Source organism: Rhinolophus sinicus, linkage group LG06, assembly GCF_036562045.2.
Source record: "Rhinolophus sinicus isolate RSC01 linkage group LG06, ASM3656204v1, whole genome shotgun sequence".
Taxonomy (NCBI): Eukaryota; Metazoa; Chordata; class Mammalia; order Chiroptera; family Rhinolophidae; genus Rhinolophus; species Rhinolophus sinicus.
In genome coordinates, this window is record NC_133756.1 from 143,772,129 (window position 1) to 143,799,786 (window position 27,658).

The 27,658-nt window shown below is 43.5% G+C and overlaps 1 protein-coding gene across 1 annotated transcript in view; it reads left to right on the top strand.

Annotated features, from left to right (window-relative positions):
* Nucleotides 1-27,658, top strand: part of KIAA1549L (KIAA1549 like) — a 251,388-nt gene that overhangs the window by 177,061 nt on the left and 46,669 nt on the right. Inside the window, exons 12-15 of the mRNA XM_074337085.1 lie at nt 5,954-6,117; nt 12,670-12,860; nt 19,064-19,191; nt 25,987-26,165. Of these exons, the coding sequence (XP_074193186.1) occupies nt 5,954-6,117; nt 12,670-12,860; nt 19,064-19,191; nt 25,987-26,165 (662 nt within the window). The remainder of the gene's footprint in view (nt 1-5,953; nt 6,118-12,669; nt 12,861-19,063; nt 19,192-25,986; nt 26,166-27,658) is intronic.

Consider the following 27,658-nt stretch of genomic DNA (forward strand, 5'->3'; position numbering starts at 1 on the left):
CCCTTGGGAAGCTACGCACCCACACCAGCGCCTAGTCCACCCTTGAAAGCAATTTTGGAACTCTTTCTGGAATGGCCATCAGAGCTGTCATCATGTTACTTTGATGTCCTGAATGTCATCAAAATATCTTCCTTTCAAAATTTCCTTTAACTTCCAATAAAGAAAGAAGTCATGGGGGGCCAGATCAGGTGAGTAGGGAGGGTGTTCCAATATAATTATTTGTTTACTGGCTAAAAACTCCCTCACAGACATGCCATGTGAGCTGCTGCATTGTCGTGATGCAAGAACCATGAATTGTTGGCAAAAAGTTCAGGTCGTCTAACTTTTTCACGCAGGCTTTTCTGCACTCCCAAATAGTAAACTTGGTTAACTGTTTGTCCAGTTGGTACAAATTCATAATGACTAATCACTCTGATACCAAAAAAGGTTAGCAACATCATTGCAACAAAGTTCGTGAACTAAATTGTCAGACCTCATATATGGTTTTATATATATGGTTTCATAAATATATGAACATATATATATATATAAAGACCTAATAATGCTAGTTGGAGGAATAAATGAGATAATTATTGCATGTAAAGGGCTTAGTGCAATCATGAGACATGTGTTAAGCACTTGTTAAGTGGTAGATGAAAGTCTCATTTCTCCATAAGGTAGAAGAACTAAAGGAAAGACGGAATGAAGAAGGAAAGGTGATTTAAAGATTATGAACCCATCTAATTTAGAGAATACGGTGCTATTAATGAAAATACAAAGGGGATTGGAGAGGAGAAGCATTTTTAGAAGGGAGAAGATAATTTATTCAGTCTGGGCCATGTTGAGTTTAAAGTGATGAGATATTAAGGGGTGCTATTGGGATATCAAGGGGGTGCTGATAAAGTATCGAGGGCTGAGGTTAGGAGACTTGTTGGAATTCCAGCCTGGATCTCAGGAGAGAGGTTAAAGTTAACACTACAGAGTTTGAGACTACTGTAGATATAGGTTAGAGTTAAAATCCCAGAGAAAATTCTAGTGTCTGGGGAGAGTAGAGCTAGAGGACAGACCCTGGGAAATGCCTCTTTGCCCAGGATCAGGTGAGGAAAACGCTAAGACCAATGAAGAGGAGGAACAGAGTTATGTTTTTATTAAATGTATTGGGGTGACGTTGGTTAGTAAAATTATGTAGGTTTAAGCTGTCCTCTAGCTCTGCTCTCCCCAGACACGAGAATTTTCTCTGGGATTTTAACTCTAACCTATATCTATAGCATTCTCAAACTCTATGGTGTTAACTTTAACCTCTCTCCTGAGATCCAGGCTGGAATTCCAACAACTTTCCTAACCTCAGCCCTCAAGGAACCTTGTTCCTCTGAAGGGAGGGTGTTAGTGTTCTGTGTGTTCCAGTATCTTCTAAATCACTGGTTCTGGGGCCAATGTGCAGCGCCCTACATGTAGCTCCCTACGTGCAGCTCCCTACGTGCAGCGTCCTACATGTAGCTCCCTACGTGCAGTGCCGTACGTGCAGCTCCCTGTGTGCAGCGTCCTACATGTAGCTAGCTCCCTACGTGCAGCGCCCTACATTCAGCACCCTATGACAGAGTATGCAATGCCCACTTGAGCCACGCCACCTCTGAGTAATGACAGCAGTGACTTCTAAAGAAGCTCCTGAGTTTCCAACGAGATTTTCATCTGCTCCAGGATTTGGAGTAAGAGGCCCTTCAGAGCTTTTATCCAGCTGGTGGAATAGGGAAAATTCTCCCTGTATTGAAGCTGATCAGAGCAAGAATGGCTTTACCTCACATGGCCATCAGGCATTTATCTCAAAAATGTCACTTACAGAAAGCAATAGACTGACCCTTTGGTGAAAGGAACTTGTACTCATTCATTCCATCAACAAATGTGTTTTGAGCATCTATTATGTGCCTGACACTTTTCTAGGCACGGAAATATGGCACTGAATGAATCAGACAAAACCCTTGCCCTCGTGGAGCTCACATTCCTGAGTGGGCAGATCAAATAAACAAAATAAATAATACGTTAGATGCTTATTGCCAAGGAGAAAAATTAAGCAGGGAAGGGCTAGGGGATGTCCAGGAGATAATGGCTGTGATTCTAAATTGTTGGGGAGAGGGTGTCAAGAAGATGATCACTGAGGAAGTAACCTTTGAGTGACCAACATGTCTAGGCACCAGGTTCTAGGCCAGGGACGGGGAAGTTTGAGACCGAGCGAGGAGATCACTGATGGATGAGGTCACAGGTGCAATGAGGGACCACAATCACATAAGCGTCATGGGCTGTACTGTGAATGAGATGACAGCCACTGGAGGGTTTGGGCAGGACAGTGACGTGGCCTGAGCAGTCACCAGCTCCCAGGCCTGGGCTAGACCCTCTTCTGTGTCTACTCACACCAGTCATAAACTCTGATGTTTTGACAGTCACAAAATGTGAGCTGGAAACTGTTTTGAATGGATTTCTTCTCCTTTTAACAATTGTTCCACATGAGAATAATTTATTCTTAGTTTATATGGCTCTTTTGACTTTGTTCTTTCTGACAAATACCTTGTGTGTATGCATGTGTGTGCGTGTGTGTGTGTATACGCTCACACACCTTGCATTTCTATGCATCATGTGTTAACTCAGAACTAACTTAACTATGTATTTCAGAGAAATGACCTTTTATAAAAACCTCTAACCTCCCTGGGGCTCAGTTTGCTCGCCTGCAAGTTGGGCGTCAGAAGGGCATCTGGGCCAAGAGCCTAACGCACAGTAGACACTCAGCACGTGTTGTCTCCTTTTCCTGTCCTTCCTCTACTGAAATTTTTGCAAATTAAATAACCACTTGTTCCTTTTCACCTCTTCCATGACTTTGTAGTTTTAGAGCATTATGCCAATGACTGTATTGGGTTTGGATGACTTCAGTTGACCTAATTTTACTGTTGCCTTGACCACTGTCAAATGAATTTATTAAGGTACATAAGATAAATCTATTCTCTCCCCATTTCAATAGAAGTGAAGGGATTTTACAGAGAGCACCAAGAAGGACCACATCAACCAAAACAATAATGCTGAGTAATAGCAGAACACATGTAAATATTTCATTCTTGCTAATGAAAAACAGTAGGCATATATTTAGGGTATCGTGTTCTGATACGCTATAAATTTTTCTCTATCAGGATAGAATAGCATAGCCAAAAAGAACCATGTTGATGTTTTTCACAGCAGTTCTAAGCTTTAAAAAATGTTACTGGCATAAAACTCACATATAAATACCAAACTACTAAAAGCAGCGGCAATTAAATGTTTAATGTCAACAGAATCACATTATCTAATGAGCTGTTTTCAGAAGTTAATAATGTGATTAATCGCCAATTGATAAAAACTGGGAAAAGTTCTTTTGTACTAATGTAGCACTCCAGATCCAAGTGCTGGCTGATGAGAGGCAGATCGTGGCTAAGGTACCAGTTGAACTGGGGTGGTTGAAGTCCCAGAGAGAGAGACGGGCTGGCTCCTCAGGCGGGTCCTCACTATGTGGCACTTACTTACCTGTAGCATCTTTATATTCCAGAGTCTGGTCCTCAGGTTTGTCGGTTTAAGAGCCATCAGAGTCAACAGGATCAGGAGAATTAACCCATGTTAACCAGACTTACAAGAGATTGTTATAGAAACCAGATTGGCAGTATATTAATTTAAAATATGGACTAGAACTACCAAGGAGGTGGTACTTCTCCTTTTAACTGTCCACTCCTCTCTCCTGTATGAAAAACTGTATGGGGAGCATACTTGCAACAGGAATAACGGTAGTTCATTTATATCTTTATTCAACTTTTAATTGAGCACCTATTATGTGCAAGGCCCTGTTCTGGGCCCTGCAGATGCAGCAGAGAATAAGAGACAAAACATTTCCTGTCCTCTTAGCGTGTACCTTCTAATGGAGGGGCAGCAGGGGGTGGGGGTGGAGTGTGACAAACGATAAGCAAATACATATGAATCATTCCAGATAGTGATAAATGCTTCAGAGCTTTGCCACTGCAAATGTTGCATGGGGGCCTGCTGCATGGACACCACTTGGTAGTTTGTTACAAAGGCAGAATTTCAGACCCCACTGCAACCCACAGAATCAGAACCCCCATTTGAACAAGATTCCCATGTCATTGATATTAAAGTTCGAGAAGCACTGCTTTAGAGAAAAATGAAGTCGAATGAGGGGGATGGAGAGTGCCAGGGGCAAGGATTGTTATTTTATATAAGGTACAAGGAAGGCCTCACAGACAGGGTGATACTTGTTCAGAGCCCTGAAGGAAGGGAGGGAGGGAGGCAATTGGATATAAGAATCTAAGGGTTCAGGGTAAAGGCTGGAGACGTATAAATGAGCATCCTCAGAGCACAGATGGTATTCAAAGCCATGAGTCTATGCGATCATCTCGGGAGTGGGAGAAAGAGAACTTGGTACTTGGGTGTCACCAAGCCGAAACAGCCAGTTGTGGCCATCTGGTCCACCAGGGTAGACCTGCCATCCATCCAGATTACCCACATCTGCTATTTGGGGCACATGGACAAGTCCCTTCCAATAACTTCATTTCTACAGACAATTGCTTTTGTTATAATTTTCTTTACTCCAGTTCTAAGAACATATCGGTCCTTTTGATTGGACTGAAGTGTTTTCCAAGCTTCTTCACCAGTGATCACGGGGACACTTATCCACCTCATGTTGGAGGCTGTTTCGTGTTTTTTTTTTTAAACTTTTATTTTATTTTTAGCGTGTTTTTCCAGGACCCATCAGCTCCAAGTCAAGTAGTTGTTTCAAGCTAACTGTGGAGGGCGCAGCTCACAGTGGCCCATGTCGGGATCGAACCGGCAACCTTGTTGTTAAGAGCACTGCGCTCTAACCATCTGAGCTAACTGGCCACCCCTGGAGGCTTTTTCTTACATTTTCCTAACCTAACTTATCAAAAAGTTGAAAGAATTATACAGTGAACACGCATGTTCCCACCACCTAGATTCCACAATTAGCGTTTTACTATATTTTTATTATCACGTATCTGTTTATCTGTGTATCCCTCCATTCGCACGTTAATTCCTTATTTTCTGATGCATTTCAAAGTAAGTTGCAAACATCAGTAGGCTTTGACCTGAAACACTTTAGCATGCACATCATTGCTTAGAGTTCAATACTTGTTGGTGGTGTTTTTAGGTAAAATTTACATGCAGTTAGATATACAGATCTCAAGTATATAATTTGAGGAGTTTTGACAAATGTGGATACCTGTGTAACGCCACCCCCACCATGATATGGAACATGACTTTCATCCTGTTGCCCTTTGCAGATTAACTACCTCCAGCCCCACCCTCTGGAGGCACTTACAGTTCTAATAGCACATTCTTCCTACGGACTGAGGCTTTGCTTCCTCTTTGCTTTACTCAGGCTCTGAGAATAGCCTGATCTTTTTGATTAGACAGAGGCATTTCCAGCTTCCTCAGCCAGCCATTTGGGAAGGTGGTGGGGAAGTCCCTCCATTTGGTGACATTTTAATCATTGCTTACTCAGAGGCTTCACTACAATATTTAGAGTCCTCACCCTGAGGCCTTTGCCTCCTGACTCCAGCACCACTCTAATCCTCAGATTTCTTCTCTCTTCTCTTTTGACTCCTGACATCACCAGTGAGGAAAATGGATCCGGATCCATCTTCCTCCTCTTCCTCTTAGTAATAATAACTAGGGCGAGTGTTGAGTGAGCCCCTACCAAAGCACCACCTGTATCTTGTCTCACTGATGCCTCACCAAGTGTCCACCCCATTTTACAGATGAGAAAACGGAGGCTTGGAGACCTTGAGTAACTTGCCCAAGGCAAGAGCCTTTCTGACCTTAAACCCTCTTACCCATCTCGTGACTTGGGACGGGGGGGGACTTATCTCCGGGTTGCCTCCCCCTTTCCAGTGCTCCTTGTCACGTGCTTCCCGCTGGCTCTTTCCCACAGCCGTGGTGAAGAACCCACCCAACAACCTGTGGATCATCGCGGCCGTGCTGGCGCCCATTGCCGTGGTCACGGTCATCATCATCATCATCACGGCCGTGCTCTGCCGCAAGAACAAGAACGACTTCAAGCCGGACACCGTGATGAACCTGCCTCAGAGAGCAAAGGTATGCGGTGGAAGTGGGCGAAGAGGGTCAGGGGGCCAGACCACTGAGGTTCTGCCGCCTTTGCTCTCGGCTCTCGAGGCCACTGCCAGAGCCTTCAGAAACATCCCACTGAGCCCTCATGTAGAAGGAGAACATTTATGTATTAACTTGTGTTTGAATATTTTTTAAATTATAGTGAAATATTCATAACAAAATCTACCATTTTAGCCATTTTTAAGGGAACGATTCAAGTGTTGTTCAGTATAGTCACCTCGTTGTACACTTTATTTTTATAATCAGGACATGATAGCTAATGTTTATCTAATGCTCGTTCTTTGCCATAAGTGCTTCTAAGTGCTTTACGTGTAGCAACTCACTTAATCCTCACAGCAACCCTTTGAGGAAGGGCCCTGATCTTACAGATGAGGAAACTGAGGCACAGAAAACTAGGAGCTAGGTAGACCCAAAAGGGGCCTGAGTGGTCATCTAATCTGACACCCTCCTTTTGCAGAGAAGTGACTCCTTCAAGCTCACACAGCTTGTAAAAACTATAACTGATGTTAGAGCCAGTTCTCTTGACCCATAACACAGGGCTCTTTGGGGGCACACTAGACCCTCAAAATTTTCCTCCTTGCAGTGGCTTATCTTCAAAGGCTGCCATGGTGGGCAAGCTGCAGCGCCTTGGACAGCCAGCTGTCAAACTCCAATTCAGTGGCTCCGATGCAGCTGGGAGCCCCATCCGCTCTCCATAGTCTCTACACGTCTGCCCTGCTCCCTCTGTTTACTTGGGAGGGGAATACACTGAGGAAATTCTGAAGGCTCATTTTCTAGTCACATAGCTCCCTTCATGGTAGTCCCTGAAGGAAATATAATAACCTGTGATACCCCATGTTTAAATAATACCTTACTGGGGCTGCTGGATGGCTCAGTTGGTTAGAGCGTGAGCTCTCAACAAGGTTGCCGGTTCAATTCCCGCATGGAAGGGTGGGCTGTGCCCCCTGCAACTAAAGATTGAAAATGGTGACTGGACTTGAAGCTGAGCTGCGCCCTCTACAACTAGACTGAAGGACAACTACTTGGAGCTGATGGGCCCTGGAGAAACACACTATTCCCCACTATTCCCCAATAAAATTTAAAATAATAATAATAATGCCTTACAATTTGCTGAGCTCTTCTAGGTCTGTCACCTCATTTGCTCACCACAGCAGTCCTATGGGGTCAGTCATCGTCAGGACAGGTTGTATTATTTTCATTTTACTGCTAAGGAACCTGTCATGTGGGAGACCCTGCTCCCTGCACCATTTGTCGTGCAGGAGACCCTGCTCACTGTGCCATTTGTCGTGCAAGGCAGCCTGCGAGGCCTCTAGTCCTGCTCCCCACATAAGAACGCAGGACATGGTGAGGCCAAAAAGGAACACCCACGGAGCCATAGGTAGGGGAGTCACACCACTATAAGCTCACTGGAGGCTGGAGTCACACAACGTGCGACCTGCTGTCCGCTTCTCTGCCTGCCAACCAACTGACTAACTCTCGACTCGACTCCCCAGCGCAGCTGCGGCAGTTATATCTGTGGCTAATTGGCTAACTGGTTACAGCTGATGGTCAATTAGCCGCAGCTGACGGCCATCTACTACCCGAGCCAGCACCTTTCCACGTGAAGCCGAGCGCCTGGAAACTGCTCTCTGGGACTCTGTCCCCACAGAACCCAAATGGAAGAGCGACTGTGGGACTTGTCCAAAGTCACATAATTCTCAACTCTCAACAGAGGAGCGTCTCAGGCCCCTGTCTGAGTGTTTGGGCTTTTTCTACTTTATACGCCTCTCTGCACCCTGAGCTTCTCAGGTAGAATCCTCTTCCAGCTCTGACCGTCTGAGCTTTGTCCACCTGTGCAGAAACGACCTGTGCAGTGAATGAAATTTCATGTCCACTGGAATGTGTGTCACGGAGATAATCCTTGCTGGAAGTTACGCATGCCTTGTTCTTAGTGGGTGATCACACCTCGCTTTAGCAGAAGAAATCAAATGAATTTTATTGTTTAGTAAACCGACTCACCTGTTGAAAAGCTGCAGCGTGATTAGACACTCTCTACTGAAGAGCCAAGCCCCAAAGAATGTTGTTTCTTTGGACACAAAGCCACCTGCTTCCCAGACACAGCATGATGTTGGTAATTACGCAAGCAGTGAAAAATGAAGCTGTTCCAGGAACGGGTATTTCATTTCCATCTTAGCTTAGTTACAACCTGAGCCTTTCAGACATAGCAGTAATCACCGGAATCTAACTGCAGCCCAGTCCAGGAATGCAAAACATGTTACACAGAGGTCATAAATGCCATCTTTGTGTTACAGATTCAGCCAAAACTTTATTAATTTGCCAAGATTAGTTGGCCAGCACATGATTTAAGCATAGTTTCTGGTTTGAAAACTATCTGAAGCTGGAACAGATTCATGTTTGTGGGTTCTCATAGCCCCCTTTATATGTTTCTATCCGATGCATTGTGCTTTGAGAGGTACCTGACTGAGTTTGCAAATCAAGCAAATTTAGGTTCCATGAGATGATTAAATTCACTTGTGCTTGGTGACGCTGGCTGTTGTCTCCCTCAATGAGGCTGGGCTACGCACTTTGATTTCCAAAGCCCTTTTATCATGGGAAACCAGCGGGGTGGAACTGCCTCTTTCTTACTGCAGTCTGCTGCTGTTGCAACCCAGGGACACTGCAGTGTTTGCCAGGGGAGAGCCGCCTGCATCACTTCTCACAATCTGTGTGTGTGAGCAGAATTCATTTCACATCAAGGGATGAGGCGGAATGAAAAAGTTAGCCTTCACCACCACTCCACAGACTAGGAGGGTGGCCTCCTGGTCTCTTGGGACATCACTGCCTCTTTAGAACGCAGGCTGCAGTGCCAGAGGACATTACCGGGGATCTTTGCTGAGACTCAGTAATAGACTTAACATGCCAAGAGAAGGTGAGTATGGCTTTCCTGGGAGCTGAGGCCAGGATGTGCACGCCCGTACCCCTCCTCAGAGACAAGGTACCACTGATGGAATCCTGTTACCATTGTTGTCAGTTGGGCTTCTGCAGGTAGCATGTTGAGAAGATGATAAATGCAGCAGGGTCAGGTGCTATGCCTTTGTCACTTCCTTTCTTCCCAGTTCACTTCCCTTTACTCTTTTTCATTGAATTCACAGCCTTTTCCCAGTTTTTCCTTTCATATAATTGAAGAGAACATGGCTTCCTGGAACAGACAACCTTATGAGACACTAGTTAGGGCCATATTCAGATGCAGAAGGAGCTTGGAGGGCCTGCAGTGGTTGGTTGGCATGACCCACTGCTCAGGCAGGTCAGTTACCCCCAAAGATACCCAACTATTTCTTTTTTCTCAAATACTATCTGTATGACCTGCACTTAACTTCTTTCTGCCTTAATTTTCCCATCTGTGAAATGGAGATAACAGCATTCACTTATAGGTTATTGTGGGATTAAGTGACTTATATCAATTACTTTGAGCTATATCAGGTATATAATAAATATTATATACAAGTTGGTTTTTATTGCACATGCTTTATTCTTAAAATATCTGGGTACCTTTGAAATTACTGGAGATTATTTTGATTTGATAATTTTACAAAACTCATTGAAGTAACTATAGATACTTCATGTGATGTATTAATGGGATTGAGGGGCATAGTGTATGTCCAATGGGCAATTAGTTAATCTCAGGTAATTTTCAAGTTGAAGGTTGAAGGACCCCTACCCTGTCAGTCAGAAGAGTCAGGGATGAGTCTTGAGTCTTTCACCACTTAGCTGTGTGATCCCGGGCAAGTCACTGAACCTTTTTGAGCTTTTGATTTCTCACCTGTAAAAGGAAGACCATGATGTTTGCCCTGCTTACTTCCTGGGGTTGTTGAGAGGACAAAATGAGGCGTCAGTGTTTTGCAGGCTCTAAGTACTGACCATCTGCAGAGGTTGTTATTAACCTAATAACAATGGCCACCTTTTAAGCCTCTAATTCCTTAATGTCTCTATTTCTTTTCACCCGTCATCCACCCAGTCCCCTGCAGTATCCAGCAGATAACTTCAACCCAGTGTGGAGGGTGAGGAGCCAAAGCCAGAGAGAGTGAGGGGGAGAGGGAGAGGACCAGAGACAGCTTGTCCTCGTCACTAGGTTCTTGGGAAATCTTAGCTGCCGTTGGAGACTTCCAATTCCTTGCTGACACACCAGGAGTCTCAGCGCAGACATGAGGCCAAGTACGGGAGGAGATGCCCAACCAAGAGGCAGGCTGCAGAAGGAAAAGAAGGCCGTGGGCAGAATCACCAGCTGTGGTTACCTGTTCTGCTGCTGGCTCCACCGCAGGACAGCTATGTGAGCCTGGGGAAGTTGCTTAACCTCTGTAAACCTCAGTCTCTTCGTCTTTAAAATGGGGAATCATAATAATACCTACCTCCTTGAACTGTAGTGAGGTTGAAATGACAAGTGTACGTAATGTGTTTGGTACTGTACCAGTAATATCAAGTGAAGCTGAAACTGGGAGCTCCTTGAGGGTAGGAGGGGGCCGGTTATTATTCACATTTATTCCCAGCAACAAGCACAGTCCCTGGCACATGCCAGCACTCAACAATTATAGTTGGAACAAAGCTGAATAAGACAATGAGGGCATGGGGATATTGTGGGAAAGGGACCAATAGGAGATGAGGCTGGGCAGGTAGTTTCAGCCAGAATGTGCCAAGGAGTTTGGGTGCCATGAAACATTTTTCATGACCTGGAGTGGTTTAAGGGAGATAACTATGGAGGCTTATCAAGGGTGAGTCTGGAAAGGAGTACAATAGAAGCAGCAAGACCAAGGCAGGAGTCAATAAAACAGTGGACTGGGAGAGAAGAGGTCAGTTTCTGAAAACATTTCAGTTGAATCTAGTTGATAACCAATTGGTTGTAGGAGGAGCAGACAATTTAGTATTCTAGAAACGTTATCAAGTCACCCAAAGCTCCATTCTGTTTCATGTAGCACCAAGGTAGGGGAGGGTAATTAACAGAGAAACACTATTTCAGAAGCACATTCCCAGATCCTGGCGTAGAATGTCAGAGGTTACCTCGTGGGTCAGAGTGTGAGTGTCTCAGAGAAGAGGGAGGGGTGAGTCCACTTGTCAGAGTGAGTGTCCCACGGAATTGGGGGAACTGTCTACAGCAAAACTACAGACAGCTTAAAATAGGAAGCTCTGCTGGGTTTAACAACAAAACTCCATTCTGTCTGAGACATGAGAGCAGGATGTGACAGGTTGAGCCACAGTCCTAGACTGTGAACTCTGGCTGTTTGCAGCTACATTAGCTGCTGAATGAAGAGCTTCTGATCGTATCAAGTTCTGATAGAACCCAAATGGTAGAGATTGAGTTTCATCCCCGTATTTTCTCGAAGAGAATCACTGATTTCTATTTAATGTGGACTATGATTTAGTAGGAAGGCAAACAGTATTGACTATTATTGACCAATGACTTACTATGTGCCAGGCGCTTAGCTAAATGCTGGACTTGAATTTACTTATTTAATCCACACAGCATCCCTTTGAGGGTGATTAAATATCACACACACACTTATCCTGTTTACATTATTATTATCTCCATTTTAGAGATGAGGCAACTGATGATGGAATTTCAGTAACTTACCCAAGGACATCCAGCTAATAAGTGACAGAGTTGGGATTTGAATCCAGGCAATCTGTTTTTGGAGCTGCGGCTCTTAAGTACACCGTTGCCCTGCCTCAAATCTGTATTGTGCTGCTTTGGGATGCAATGCAGAATAGACATACTCCCAGGAATTGTTTAAACACGCCAGAACGATACTAATAGATGTCTGTTGGGTTTTGCTCACAGCTGCCCTAGTCACTTGGGATTTTGGACATTGTGCAATAAAAGCCTTGCTAATTTCCTAGTAATGAGTTATAGGAGAGCCATCCCGCTTAAGGGAAAGGTCTGGATTAAATAGTGATTCCATAAATTCCATGTTATTATTGATTGTACTGCCTCCTGGGGTAGCATGTTTCTTTCCCTCTGTTGTCATATCTGTGATCCCCTCTAATAGCCAAGGGTGGAGGAAGTAAAGCAGATATGTATAGCTTCATTTCTCAGAGGAGAAAATTGACGTTCAGAGTTCAAGTAACTTGGCAAAGTCACGTGCCTGTTATAGCACAAGAGTTAAGTGATGACAGAATATTCCTAGGTAGAAGATGATACAGGACCTGTTTAACGTATCAATTAAGAGTTTCTAATTAGCCATAGACTTAAAATTAGTGGTCTAAAATTCTTGAACAAAGTTTGTTCTCACACACATGTTTGCATCTTGTTTGGTCTATTTGTTTTTCTGATTAAGCCTTATCTATAGAGATTCTCTAGCTAGGTGGAGTTAACACGGAATCTGATTTTGCGGAGACAGAAATTATGATGGAGATTTGAGTTACCTTTTGTTTATTGGAAAGCTAAGTATGGTCCCATCACATGCACTTTTCCATCTGTCTTCTCTTAAAGCAGCCATTAGAGTCACACTTTGCCAGAAATATGACTGCAAATGGGTTTTCTCTTTGCAGCCTGTGCAAGGCTTTGATTATGCCAAACAGCACCTGGGCCAGCAAGGGGCGGACGAGGAGGTCATCCCTGTGACCCAGGAGACGGTGGTCCTCCCACTCCCTGTTAGAGATGCTCCTGCCTCACAGGAAAGGGACGTCCTCCAGGACGGAAGCACCATCAAGACGGCCAAATCCACGGAAACCAGAAAGAGGTAGGGACCGGGCCAACTTCTGCCTCTTCAAGTCAGCAAGAGAAGTAATTGATGGTGAGAGCAGCCAAAGCCCTCAAGTTAATCCTACTGTTCTATTTAACAATTCCCCTCTATGCTCATTTTGAAGATTTGAAAAGGAGAGTATGCGAGATGAGCAGAATCCCAATACCTGCTTCTCATGAGCCACCTTTTGTAAGGTTTTATATCACAGATCAACCACAACAGCAGAGATTTAGCATGTATTTATTATAATAAATTTGGCACTGATGTCACACGTATATTTTTAAACTTATCTTAAAAGCGATGCCTTTCATTCAGCATGTGTAGCTGTATTTTATCTGGCAGTTTCTCAATTGTTTATTATTTTAGCTCAAAAACCATTTATTGAGTTTTTACTATGAACAGGCTACATTGACAGATGTTGGGAGGACGATGAAGGGGCTTAAGATTGATTCCTGACCCCAAGGATCTCATGATGGAGAGACAGAGAGATAAATAGCTGGATTACCAAGCATGACGTATGGGTGCCAACCATGGATTCTGAAGAAAGTGCTGTGGAAAAAAAGAGGAGGATGAACTTATAATTCTGATGAAGGAAAGCATCATGGAGGAGGTTATGTTTTAGATGGGGCATGAGGGGTGAGTGGGGTGTCAATAAGTTAGAAGAGATAAAGGCATTCAGTCTGGAAGAGCTGGGAGAGATGAGGGACAGTCATGTTCACTTAATGGTGAATGTCCCTGGAGTTTAGATTCACAGTGGCTGGGCTGTCGTGAAGGATAAAACCAGAAGATAGTTAAGACTGTGGCGGGTTTTAACTGCCAGGCTAAGGAGTTTGACCTTTATGCTCTAGGCAATGGGAAACCACTAAAAGTTCTTAGGAAGACATAGTGTCCAGCCTATAATTTAGAAAGCTGACTCAGGTGGCAATGTGGATAATAGATGGAAGCGGTTAGGCTACCGACCAGGAGACTCATTAGGAGGACTTTGCAATAGTCTTATAAAGAGGTAATGAACCCTATGGCAAGCCCTGTGGCTTGCTAAACAAACTCCCATTGCCAACCCCCTTCTCTCTTGCCTTGAGACCACAATGGTGGGGAAAGTTACATCCTTCCTGCCTCCTTCCTCCTTTCCCTCCCTTCACCTAACAGGTATTTATTGATCATTTGCTGTTTGCCAGGCACTAACGATACCGTGGTAAACAAGACAAAATGCCTATTTTCATGGGGCTTATAATTTGGTGGGGAGACATAGACAATAAACAGAGAAACGTAGGTCGGGTGATGATAAGTATGAGGAAGAAAACCAAAGCATGGCGAGGAGATAGAGAGATGGAGAGGGGGACGTGATGCTATTTTAACAGGAAGTCAGGGAAAGCCTCTTTGATAAAGTGACAGTTGAAAAAGATCTGACTGAAGTGATATGTAAACCTCAAAGCCATCTAGGGAAAGAACGTCTCGAGCAGATGGAACAATATGTGCACATCTCAGAGGAGGCAACTTCTTGATTTGCTTAACAAAGTGAAAAAAGGCCAAAGAGACAGATGTGAAGTAGGGAGGAAGTCATAGCAGATGAGTCAAAGAAGTTGCCTGAAGTCGATCATGTCAGGCTTTTATAGACCAAAGTCAGGACTTGGAATTTTGTTGTGAATACAGATCAGAAGTCATCGGAGGGCTTTGAGAATAGTGACATGATGTGACGCAGTTTTAAAGGCTCACTCTGGCTGCTGTGTGGAAAATAGACTGTAGAGAAGCAGAGGAGAAGCAGGCAGACCTGTGAGATGGCTGTCGCAGTAGTCCGGTAGAGAGATGGTGGTGTGAGACATGATTGGATTCTAGAGATACTTGGAAGGAAGAGCTGGCAAGATTTGCTGATAGAATGTTGTGGAGTATAGAAATGAGAGGGACAAATTTGCTATGATTGTATTGGGGAAGACTCGAGAAGAAGAGTTTGTAGGGGACGATAGAGTTTGGATATTGAACTTGAGATGTCCATTAGACATGCAAGTGGAGCTGTGGAGAACTCAGCCATATGAGTGTGGAGTTCAGAGGAGAAGTCCAGGGTAGAATATAAATGTAGGAGGTGGCAGTGCTTAGTTATGTAAAGCTATGAGACTGGATGGGATCACTCAGGAAAGTATAGATAAAGAGATCCAAGAACTGACTCTTGGGACATGGCAATGCTCTGAGGCCCAGATAGTGAAATAGAATCAGCGAAGGAGAGCAAAAAGCATCAGGCAAAAAGGCATGAGAACAAAGTAAGAGTGGAATCCAAGAAGTCAAAAGAAGGGAGTAGTCTGAGGAAGAAGGAAGAGGATTGTCTGTATCAAATATACACGTTTTTGTATTTCAGTCAAGCGGAAAACGATGTTTTTTCCCTAGGAGCTCTTGATACCTCAGAAAGAGGCACAGGGACACCGGACTGGATTTCAGCTTGCTGTAAGAAAGAAACTTGAGGGCATGTGAATTAGTTATCTATTGCTCCACAACAAACCACTCTAAAGATTAACAGTTTTAAAACCACCACCATTTATTTAGCTCATGATTTTTCATGGGTCAGCAGTTTAGGCTGAGCTCAGCGGGGTGGTGGTCCTGGTCTGAGGTAGGCTTGGCTAATCTCAGCTGGGTTCACTCGTGCACCTGTAGTCAGGTGGCAGTCAAATGGACTGGCTTGTTGATGATAGATGTGTCTGGGGGAGCCATGTACCTGGGACCTCTTGACACATGATCTCATCCTCCAGCAGGCCAGCCCTGGCTTTCTCAGAAGGTGGTTACACGGTTTCAAGAGCAGCAAGAAAACAAACCCCAAAATGCAAGCACTTCTCAAGTCTCTGCTGTGTCATATTTGCAACTGCCCTATTGGCCAAAGCAACAGGCCTGGTCAAATCCAGAGTCATTGTGGGAGGGAGACTACCCAAGCTTTGGTCAAGGAGATATGAACAAATTGGGGCCATTACTGCAACAGTCTACCCCAGCAAGGGAAAGCCTTAGCAGAGCAGAAATATGCATCTATAAATATACATCTAGACAGAGAAATATACATCTATTCCTGCAATAGATGATTTACCTGAGTTGACTAGAAAGTAGTATTACCTACTCAGTAACTATTCTCATTTTTTGCCAAGTACAATAAAAGCATGTTAACAGCTTGTTTATCACCCATCTATAGGACACTGGAAAGGAATAAATAAAATTATTAAAATGAGAGTATTAACATAGCACTGCCAGGAAGAATAAAAATTCTTTTCCGCCCATTCTAATTAACTTATGTAAAGATTTCTTTAAAAAAAATTTTTTAGAACAAGTTTTTCTCTTTTTAAAGAGTTTGTTTCAAGCATTTCCTCTTGCTTCGTCTATCGTCAAATTTGCTAACCAAATTCAATTACTTACTCACAGATTTTTATTAAGAAATATTAGCTTATAAAACAAATACAGATAAAGAATACGATGTCTACACTACTGAGTTCTACATTTGCTTCATGATTTTACCATAACAGTATAGTGTTACTAAGGGCTGGCTATGTCATTGCCAAAACTGTGGGAGAAACCTCACCCCTGTTCAAGTTCAGCTGACCTTGGGAGCCTCTGATCATTCGGAAAGATTCTAAAATGCCAAACCAAAGAGCAAACCCATCATACATGTATGTTTCTGGCTTCCCCATCTTGTCTCATCAGCTTCCTCCTTCCCGTTAAATCAGGACTGCATGACCTCTCAAAATGGGTCTGTTAGATGAGCCAGAAAGTTTTACAGGTGGAAACTAGGGGAAACCAGTGATTTGATGGTCATTAAGATATCTCCATATTTAAGAATGATTTTAAAACTGAAGGAACCTGAGCATTTAGCCACGTGAAGACAGCCAGACAGATATTGTGGGTCCTTTTCCTTACATAGGCTCTTGGTGCGCTGTTGTTGGTCCATGACTGAGATTCATGGGCAAGGATGACGAATCCACCCCACAGGGACAACTATTTGCGGTGGATACTTCAGTGCAGTGATTGGCCATCATTATTCAGCAACTGATTAATCCCCACCCCCAAGATTGTTCTTCCAGGTTCCATGTATCCATATCCTCAGAATGGGGACTATTGTGTTCCATAGACTAAAGCTGCAACCTCACAGGTGACACTTTCTTGCTTTCAAAAACATTTTTGGTATTGTCATGTGAGTGGACACACATGCACATACAAATCTCACTCTCTGTTTTTGACCAGAACATTTTGAGTAGATGGCTCCATGTAAACATAAGACTATATACTGATGCAAAGAGTAAAGCAGAGTGGGGCATTTTCTTTCCAGAAATCTGCCCATTCACACCTTTCCTTAGAGTGAGAGCAACAGCGAGAAAATTGTTTCAGGATCAAATGAGGAAAAGGGTATGCAAATCCTGCAAAAACCATTAAGTACTTTGTGAATGTAAAATAGGTTACAAGAAGCCTTTCCCTTTCCTTTCCTCTGGACTTCACCAAAAGCCCCTTTGTCCCAGTAAAGCCAATTGGAAGAGTAGGTACCATTAACTATGAAATTTTGGCAACAACCAAAGAGCATATGTTTTCTCCATGTATGTGTATTTGTACATCCAGGATTCAGCAATCAAATAGCTGTTGGGTAAATAACATATAGTCAGTAAATTAATACCTTACCCGTATTTTCCCAAACTACATTCTTTATATTACTAGTTTTATGGGAGATTAAACAAGATGAGTTTCTTAATGACAGAACTGATCAGAGCCTTTGATATACTAATGTGCATTAGGGATGTACACACAGAAGGAATACAGTAAACACCATTTCCCAAATTTACATTTGTCTGTGGAACTTTGGGAAGGAACATCTTACGTGGCCCCAGTGTTCTGTGGAATGCTCTTGGCAGACTCTGCCTTACCCCATGGTTGTGAGTGGGTACTTCTCATTGCTCATGGTTTTAGGGTGCTAAAGCGCATGAAGTGTACTGAACTGAGAATTCTAAATTCCCGGGGGATGACGAGGGCGAAGGCAGGAGGAAGGGGAGCATTCGCAAGGATACACAGCTTCCCAGTAGGTTCTGAATTTGGACAATTGACAGTAGAAGGACGAGGGGTTTGATGAGACTGCTGGATGTCTGCCTCCTGGTTGTCTCTCACAGAGGGGAAGGCGGGTGGTCTCTATGCCCAGCCTCCCCACAGGCTAGCACAGATCTGAGGCCTGAGGCGCAGGCTCTCAAGAGCCCATTTTCCCTTGGGGTTCCAGAAGACCAGAGTCCGCTCCGAGGGAAGGCGAGAAGGCCCTGTGGCTCGCCCTGTGTAAAGGCTTGCCTTGTGTGGCACATTGTAGAAGACGAAAGCCCCTACCTGCTCTGGCTTCCAGGGATGATTTGCCCCTTCCCAGATCATTTCACCTCCTTGAGCTTCACATTTCTCACTTGCTAAACAAGGGTGACAATCACCAAATCCGGGGGTTGTCATAATGATTCATGAACAGTTTTGAAAGCATGCGGCATTGTCCTTGGCACATTGTAGGTGCTCCTGGTGCAGAGCTCTTGGAGAGCATGGATGGGTTTCAGTATCTCTAGGTACCTGTGTGCCTGGCACCGTGCCCAGCACAGAGCTGGTGCACGGAAAGCTTTTCCTGAATGAATGAATGAATGAATGAATGAATGAATGAATGAATGAATAGCTCAAACTGGTAGTTTCAAATGTAAGTGGTTAGCAGTTAGTGCAGTTAAAGAAGGTGTGTGTGTATGTCTGTGCGTGTGTGTGTGACAGTGATGAACTCAATGATGGAGTGACTGAGTCTTTAGTAATAAGTATATTCTGTAAAGAGAATAGCCAAGGAGAACTGTGATTCACGCCTGTCCCTGAAGATGCCATGTGAATCCAACACTGCAACACCATCCAAAGTGTTGTGTTTGAAAAAGAGCACGCTTAAAACACATTGCCACCATTTCCATAGTCACTGGTGCCTAATGAAAAAGAGATGGGAACTGAGGGCTGCTCTCATTGAACTTCTCTGCAGAGCAAAGCACCAGTAAATGCACTTCAGAACAACCAGCTACTTAACCCACGTTATTGTATAGTGGGTTTTTTTTTTCTTTTCATGTCTCATTTCTTCTTTGTGGATAAAACCAGAAGGAAAGAGTACAGACATAAACTGTGCAAATAAAATAACCTTGAGAGGAGGCTGCTCTAGTCGAAACTTACCATCTCCCTGTTGCTATGGTTACCTCCAGCAGGTCGCCCAGTGAGAATGGCTCTGTCATCAGCAACGAATCAGGGAAGCCCAGCTCAGGGAGGCGCTCGCCCCAGAATGTAACGGCACAGCAGAAAGTGACAAAGGAGGAGGCACGGAAGAGAAACGGTGAGAAGCCTTCCCGGCCAAGCACCACCCCCAGGCCTGTCCCACACATGTGTGGACACAGACATGCACATACTTACACACACCAGTGTGCTGTAAACTTCAGTTCTTCTTTCTATTGTGTCCTACAAAGAGCTACCTACTGGGATATCGCCTTACCGCTTTCTCTGAATTAGTCTGTCTCGTGCTTTCTGCCCCCTGTTCCCATGGCATTGTGCAGGGTCTTAGAAAAGCTCTATGCAGAATGAACAGATGTTTGCTTAACGATCTTTCTAATTCTTGGGTGAATTGACATTTCTAGCACCAGGTCCTCTAGGGTGGCAGGTCTCTGAAATGCTGCTTGTCTTGGAGATCACCCCGGTTTTTCTTGCACTGACTCCCCTGATAAGTTTCGGGGGTTCAGTCTATGCCAACGGGTCCAGATAGTGTAAATCCCCCTCTCCCGGCAAAAACAACATGGAAATAAATCTGTCATCATAAAAATCAGCCTATGCTTTGCCTTTCTTCTCCAGGAAAACTGAACTGTTGAGTTTCTTCCTCAAACAGATCTTTGGTGTTGGGGTTTATTTATAAGTCGTCAGAGCTACCTGACTGTGTCACGACACCATCGACAGATCACATCTGTCGGAAACCACTGGGCAGCCTCCCTCTCCTCCTGACCCTGCCTTTGTTCTGACCCTCCTCTCCACTCGCTCCTTCCACGTGTGATGCTGGCTTACTAGAGCCCAGAGATGAGTGTCCAGTGCTGCCACGCAGGGCAGGGAAAATTCCTTTTGGATTTCAAAGGATTGTAGGTGGGATTCTACAGAAATACCAGGTGAAAAGCCAAACCATCTGGCGCTCTGGTTACCTATGCTTCCTTTTCAAAGGAATTTGATGAAGTGTGGTTCAAGAACTCTCCCTTAAAGCTAGTGCCAGAATATTCTTCTGTTTTCAATTGTCGCCTACTTATTTCTTTTTTTCTGGCCAAAGAAAGATAAGAAGCAACGCCACAATGGGTTTGTCTTCTACAGAGAGAATGTGGTCCCAGCTCCCAGCCTTTATATAAAACACTTGTTTAAACTGTCAAACTGATTTGATCCTTGAATTTTTTTCTTCTGCTTTTCACACCAGAATCAGGATGTGAAGTGGGGGGTTTTCCTGAGACTATCTGCCCTCCCTGGGACCATCAGAAATCCTGCCCATCAGCTCTCTGCCAAGCCAGGTCACAGAGGGCTAGAGGAGCTTGATTTGTGAAGCGGGATGTGAACTTAGCAACTTTCTTCTCTTCCTTCCCAGAGTGAGGTGCTAAGAGAGATGGGCAGAGGGAGGGAGGTGACACAGAGACAATGGACAGTGAAGATATAGGGGAAGGTTGTTTTAACTGAGGTCTGCAACTGCCATCGCCCCCTAACCAAGATGCCCTCCCTGCTTCTGCAACTCTCTCCCCACCCCTCTCTGCCTTCCTTCCTTTCTATTTTTCCTGGAAATATATAAAGTTAAGTCCACGTCCACCGTCCCCCAGATGGCCCATCACTCACCCCCATGCTCAAATGACTTTTAATAACTCAGTGTATGTCTTTTTATTATGCATATGACAAGACACACGTATCTTTGTTTTTTTGATGTATTGCTTTGTTTTATTTTATAAAATGAGATCAATGTACATACTGTTCTGTGCCCTTTTTCTTGCATAAAAATGTGCAGAATAAAGACTCCTCTGTCAGTAAAAACACAATTACAAGACGATGCCTTTCCCTCCCCTCTGCTTTTAATTCATAGAAGAGGGGGAAGCAGGGCCAGTTTCAGACCTGGGGAGTCCCACCCCAGCTGGTGAGGCATTGATCTGAACTAAATGTTCCTGACTATTTCCCTGTTCTTGTTTTTCCACCCTCAGCTGCCTGCCTCCTTAGGTCACTGATTATTTAAATAGCAGGGTTAGAAGTAACAGTGGGGTGCATGAATAAAATGCAATTACTGTACCAGGTTGAGGATTTAATGTGTTTTTTTCTTATTATTACTACTAAAAAGCCATCCTTTCTCCAAGTTCCCAGTACTTAGTTGCATTTTATTTTTGCCAAAAGTAGACCCCGTGAATTTTCAGGTTTGGTTGCTTCTGCTTCACCACCAGTTCCCCTTTGATGAGGTTTCAATTTGAAATTTTCAAATAAAAGGATAGGACCAACTCATTCAATGTTAACACATGCCGAAGCACATCAGAATTCTAAGATGGACCTTAAATGGAACCTACACTTGTCCTTTTTTCTTTTTCAATCAAAGAGCTCCACTTTATCATAATGCTAGGTTAGCGTTCACTAAAAAAATCAATAGTATATTTTATTGGATTGGAATATGAATGGGAAAGAGAGAAAGAGGGAAGAGGGAAGGAGGGAAGGAGTCAGGGAGGGAAGGAAAGAGGAACCGTGAATGGAATTGTGGAGGAGACAAAAAGGTATCTTTTCATCACATTGTCAGCTTGCAAAAAGTGCCTTACTGCGTGACTGGCCTCTGGGAATAGACCCTCATAGTATGGAATATTCACAGACTGATGCTTATGGCTCAGTATCCATTCTAAACGTGTGGGTTACTTAGGTTAATTCATAAATGTTAATGTACTGGGCTGCATTCTAAAAGTGTTCTTGTTTTCCACCAGTTTTGTTGCGCGTGCTATTTTCCACTTTTGTGAAAATAGGAATTTAAAAAGGAAAGACACCATCCCTCTAGCACCGTGGCTGGCGTGGGTCCTTGGAGCTCGATGGCCTCCTTAGCTACGGTAGCTGCAAGGCAATTTTAGAGTCTGTTTCAAGACTATGCTTAAATATAAATGGGAAAGACACATATGAGAGCTAGGATTTTGACAGCAAAACAACCTGCAGTGTTTTCCACCAAATACCCACACTTCAGCCTCTGAACTAAAACCATTGTCACCTTAGAAAGAGTGTTTTCCAGGAAAAGAGTTAAAAATGAGTTCCAGATCAGAACATAATATACCTATTTGCACCTTCAGTCATTTAAGAGCTAAAACTTCTGTAAACCCATAACCGTGCACCTTCCTTTAAGCCACTAAGAGATTTCACTGCCAAGGCTCAGAATCTAATCAGTCCTTGCCTTCTAATAATCATGGGGCACTTAGGACTGGAGGAGGACAAAAATCAGAGAGTTGCGAGGATGAATTACAACTTTCCTAGCAGGGGCCTTTGAGAATTTGTGAGAGATATTAGCTCAAAAACAGCTTCGGGGGCGGCTAGATGGATCAGTTGGTTAGAGTGCAAGCTCTGAACAACAGGGTTGCCAGTTCGATTCCCACATGGAATGGTGGACTGTGCCTCCTGCAACTAAAGATTGAAAATGGCAACTGGACTTGGAGCTGAGCTGCACTCTCCACGACCAGGTTGAAGGAGCTGATGGGCCCTGGAGAAATACACTGTCCCCCAATATGCACCAATAAAATTAAAAAACAAATGCTTGTAGTGTTTCCTTAAAAAAAAGAACACACCTTCAGTTTTAATTCTTTCTTTGACTTCCCAATGAGGTGAAGACTTGCTTATTACCTGATAAACGACACCAGAGGGCAGTGATGTTAGTCATACATTATTTGCCTCTGAGCTTTAATGAAAATTCCAGAAAGAGCATGCTTTGTTTAAGAGCATTTTTTTTGCCTTAAATGAGAGGGCTTCCCCAATGCCAATGCAAATATGAAGAAATGAAATCTCCCTTCCCAGCCTGATTTACAGAAATTCAAGCCAACAGTGCAAATAAGACATAACTAGATCCAGGCTGGTTGTTTCGTGACATTTATGTTGGTGATGTGATAGTATCTAGGACACTTCCTCAATTTAACTGTGGCCCTTTTGTTTAGCATTCTCTCATGTTTTTTTCTTTAGGGACTAATTATGCATTAAATGTTCCCATGAACCTGCTGTATTCACACAACATTTTAATGTGTTAATATTTCATGCAATGCTTTTTAACATATTTTTCCATACAATCTTGGAGCGGGGGTGGGGATATCTAATTAGTTTTCTCTTAAACCTAGAGGAATTATTGTGCAAATCTGAATATGACTGTTTTGAGGGCGAGGATGAAAAGGAGCCATAGTTTGTACAGTTGCCAAGGGTGTCCTTTTTCTGTCTCATCAGAGTTATGCTTCTCCCTTTATCCTGTCCATGGGGCAGGGAACGAGGGTGTGACAACCCAGAAGCAATCAAAATGCTAAGTACCATCCCTTCACCCTCTGAACAGTTTAGGGATAGCATGACTTTCATTTCTACATGTTTACCTGTTCTGCAAGTACTAACATCTCCTTTTCTCAAGCCAGGAAATTTTAACCATTCCTTTACTCATTCATTTATCCAACAAATTCTGTTGAGAGCCGGTTACATGTAAGACATTATTAAAGTCAAGAGGCCTCACCTTTAAAAAGATGAGCAAGAATGAAGCTTATATTCTAGAGGCAGGGGTGGGGGCAGATGCAGTTGGTACAACAAATCAATAGTAATAAGTACTATGAAGAAAACATAACAGGGTGATGGGGCAGGCTATTTTAGATGGGTGGATAAGGAAAGTCTTTTTCAAGCTGCAACTTGTACAGTAAGAAGGAGCTAGGCATGTAAAGATCTGGGGAAAGAGCATTCTTAGCAGAGGGAAGAGCTAATGCAAAATCCTGGAGGTGGGAATAAGCTTGATGTGTTCAAGAGGCTATTGTAGCCAGAGAAGAGTGGGTAAGGGGAGAGGCAGGAAGTGAGCTCAGCAAGGTGGCCAGGCCCAGATTGTATCAGACCTTGTCAGCCACGCTAAAGACTCTGAGTTTTATTTTCAGGTCCATGAAAGCTTCAGAGGATTCTGATCACAGGAGGACTATGATCTGGTTACCTTTTGAAAGATAATCCATCCTGGCTGCTGGTGGAGTTTGGATTTTAGGGATAGGAGGACAAGAGTGGAAGCTTGGAGGAGGGGGGTTGTTTAGGAGGTGTATTAGTTACTTATCGCTGCATAACAAATTGCCCCGACACCTAGTGACCAAAAGCAACAATCTGCATTTATTATGTCACAACAATCTGCATTTATTATGTCTAGTAATGTCTGTAGTTCAGAAATTCAGGAGTGGCTTAGCTGGGTGGTTCTGGCTCAGCATATCTCATGAGGTTGTAGTCAAGATGTTGTCCTGGGCAGTAGTCATGTAAAGGCTCTGCTGAGCCTGCAGAAGACACTTACTAGATGGCTTCCTCATAGCTATTGGCATGAGTCTGTTTCTTGCCACATAAACCTCTACATAGGGCTGCTTGAGTGTCCTCATAACATGGCAGCTGGCTTTCCCTAGAGCAAGTGGTCTGAGAGAGAGCAAGGTGGGAAGCCACAGTGTTTCTTAATGAGCTAGCCTTGGAAGTAACACACTGTCATTTCTACAATTTCCTTTTAGTTACATAGGTCAGGCCTGTTCATTATGGCTATGAATAGCAGGAGGCGGGAATTACTGGGCACCACCTTGGAGGCTGGTGGTTACCATGGATGGCTTTCATAACAGTTGTCCAGGTGGAAGATAAAGGCAAGAGTTGCCCAACAAAACTCCACTGTAAAAATACATATGCAATGGTAACACGTCTAAATAGAGATTTTCCTCTGTCATTGGCTGCTTGGTGGCCTGCTGTTTGCAATTAAGTCTACAGAACCAAAAGATACTTCAATTATAGCCAATTGTTACACTCTGAGGTGTTTTAGCCACGTTGTAAAATAACAGTTTACTCGGCTTGATTTGACAAATCTCCTGTGATTATGATAAGTGGCAGAATGATACAAATTGTGTGTTTTTCAATAATTTAAATAACATTCCAATCTCTTGAGCAGACAGGAGAAAAGATAAATACACTTCTGTTACATTCATATTTTTATAATACCTATTTTGCTCCTAAATTGCCTACTGATTTAGTTGTTTGAACAGGCTTAATTTATCTCTTGCCAAGCCATGCTCAATAAACTGTCATTCTTATAGTTCCTTAATCAGAATATGCCATAAGAACGGTAAATCAGCAAGATACCACTGGCCCCCGAACTTCTGTCAGCTTAGTTATGGAAGCACAAGGCAGGTTGGTGTCTTCCAGCCATCACAGTAGAATTATCTGTCAGAGGCGAGAATTAATTTAAAAGAGCGTAGGTGAAAATTGCTCTATTTAATTAGGGGAGTTGTCTGTAGCTTTAAATTAGTTTCTCTGTTGGTTGTCTCTTAACTTTCTTTTGTTCTAGACAAATGAAAGAAACCAAAACCCAAATCACTAGAGAAGCACCCTTTAGAAAGAAAAAAAAATGTCAGCAGCAATTACTATGTCTGGCTGAGCCAGGGAAGACTTGTTATGCTAATGTCATGTAAAAATGGGTAGTTTTGCGGCAGAGACTACGCTGCATGCTATTATCCTATTGATTGTCATATTATAAGAATAATCCCAGGTTTGGCCAAATTTCATTGTTCCCATCTCTGACTCAAACATAGAGGAAAAATTTACTTTTTAAAAAAAACATTCTGTCACAATTTTGAAAGAATGGTTCTCACTGTTGAAATTCAGTAAACATTTACTGTTTAAAAGTTTTTACCTTTAAAATTCTTTCCTTCTCATTGTTAATGCAGTGGAGGGATGAACAGTGTAGATCTTGAATTTAAAAGAAATACACCTGCAGCAGTGAGCCCTTGGCATAGAACCAGAGTCTGTTGTTCCCGAAGTCATTTTGAGTAAAATAACATCCATAGACTGTGAGCATTACACATAAATTCCCCCTGATCGTGCAGTTCCTACAACCATAAAATCGATGTGTTTGTTTGTATTTTAGTGCCAGTAAGTGATGAAGAGGAAGGAGCGGTTCTTTTTGACAACTCCGGCAAGGCAGCTGCTGACCCCTTTGACACGTCTTCAGGATCTGTGCAGCTCATCGCTATAAAACCCACAGCCCTCCCCGTAGTGCACCCCACCTCAGACAGGAGCCAGGAGTCAGCAGTCCTCAATGGTGAGGTGAGCACCTGAGGGCCCAGAGCTGGAGAGAGCCAGGAAGCCAGGAACAAAAACTGGGAATACCCGGGGTAGATTCGGTCCAAGTGTGTAAGGCTCCATTGGTCATTTGTACCTCTGCACGCGTTGGCCTCAGCAAAGTGAGTCAGGACACAAGTCACCCAAAAACGAGTTTGTTGGGTGATGTTTTCAGCGCATTTTTTATCTCGTTAGAAAGTCCAGAGGGGACTTTTTAGTTCTGAAGAGAAACATCAGAAATTCTTCTCCACCCCTTACACGAGTACACAGCCATCTACCTTTCTTGATAACACTCCTAAACTGTTCATTATGGGATGTCAGTTGTAGTGGAGATGAGAAGGGCTTGAATTGAGAGGGAACTGAAGAAGGTATTGTCATTCAGAGAGGGACATGGCCCACTATATAGGCTTTGAAATGACTTTTACTCCTTAGAGCAAGCTTCAAACAACCATTTGAGCAGACAGGAGAAAAGATAATGATATCTATGGATATCATGATGGTAAGCAATTTTCCTAAGAGTCTGAAAAAAATTTGTAACATACACCAGAGAATAATGATTTCACCAAAAAAACATGGATGGATGGATGATGGAAGGGAGGGAGGGGGTAGGGAGGGAGGGAGGGAGGGAGAGAGAGAGAAAGAGAAGGAAAGAAGGAAAGAAGGAAAGGGAGAAAGAAACAGTTTAGGGGAGAGCAAGTCAGGTAAAAATTACCTGCCATTCCTCCATCTTCTGCAGCAGGATGGTCAGGCAGCTGATGACATTTATGAACCTTTAAGCACATGCATATGGAACCTGCTTGCGAACATTTACATTACACATGTGTGCACACACACATACTTACTTAAAGAAACTGAAGCCAGAGGGGTCAAGTGGCCTGTCAAAGTCATACTGCAGGTTATTGTGACAGCCACTATGCTCAGGGCCCCTGGCTCCCTGTCCGGTGCTCTTTCCCTCTCTTTGACTTACTGTGGCCCATCAATGAAAAATAGCATTGTGCTTAAAAGAATATGGACTCTCAAGACATGCTACAAGGATTGGAATCCCAGCTCTTCTCCCAGCTCTTCTTACAAACTGTGCGACTTAGGCAGGTTAGTTCATTTCTCTGTGCCTCAGTGTCTCCATCTGTAAAATGGGGCTGTTGTGAGGATCAAATGAGTTAATATATGTGAAGCACTTATAACAATGTCTAGCACTCAAGAAGCTGTTATCATCATCATCATCATCAGTCAGCCAATGAACAAGGATTCATTGATCATGTACTTTATGCCCCTTGGCTCTATCATTTAGGAACCTGTGTATCTTCTCAAAGCCAATCATGCCCACTGAATCTTTCCTTAGGCACAGTTCTGCCACCGGACTCATAAGCCAAGTTATTAGAGCCTCTGAGGTTGCCGTTAATGCTCTGGTAACTGCTCTTGATTAGGACCCTCTGCCCAGTTATGGACTCAGGTAACGGCCGCCATGTCTGGATCTTTTC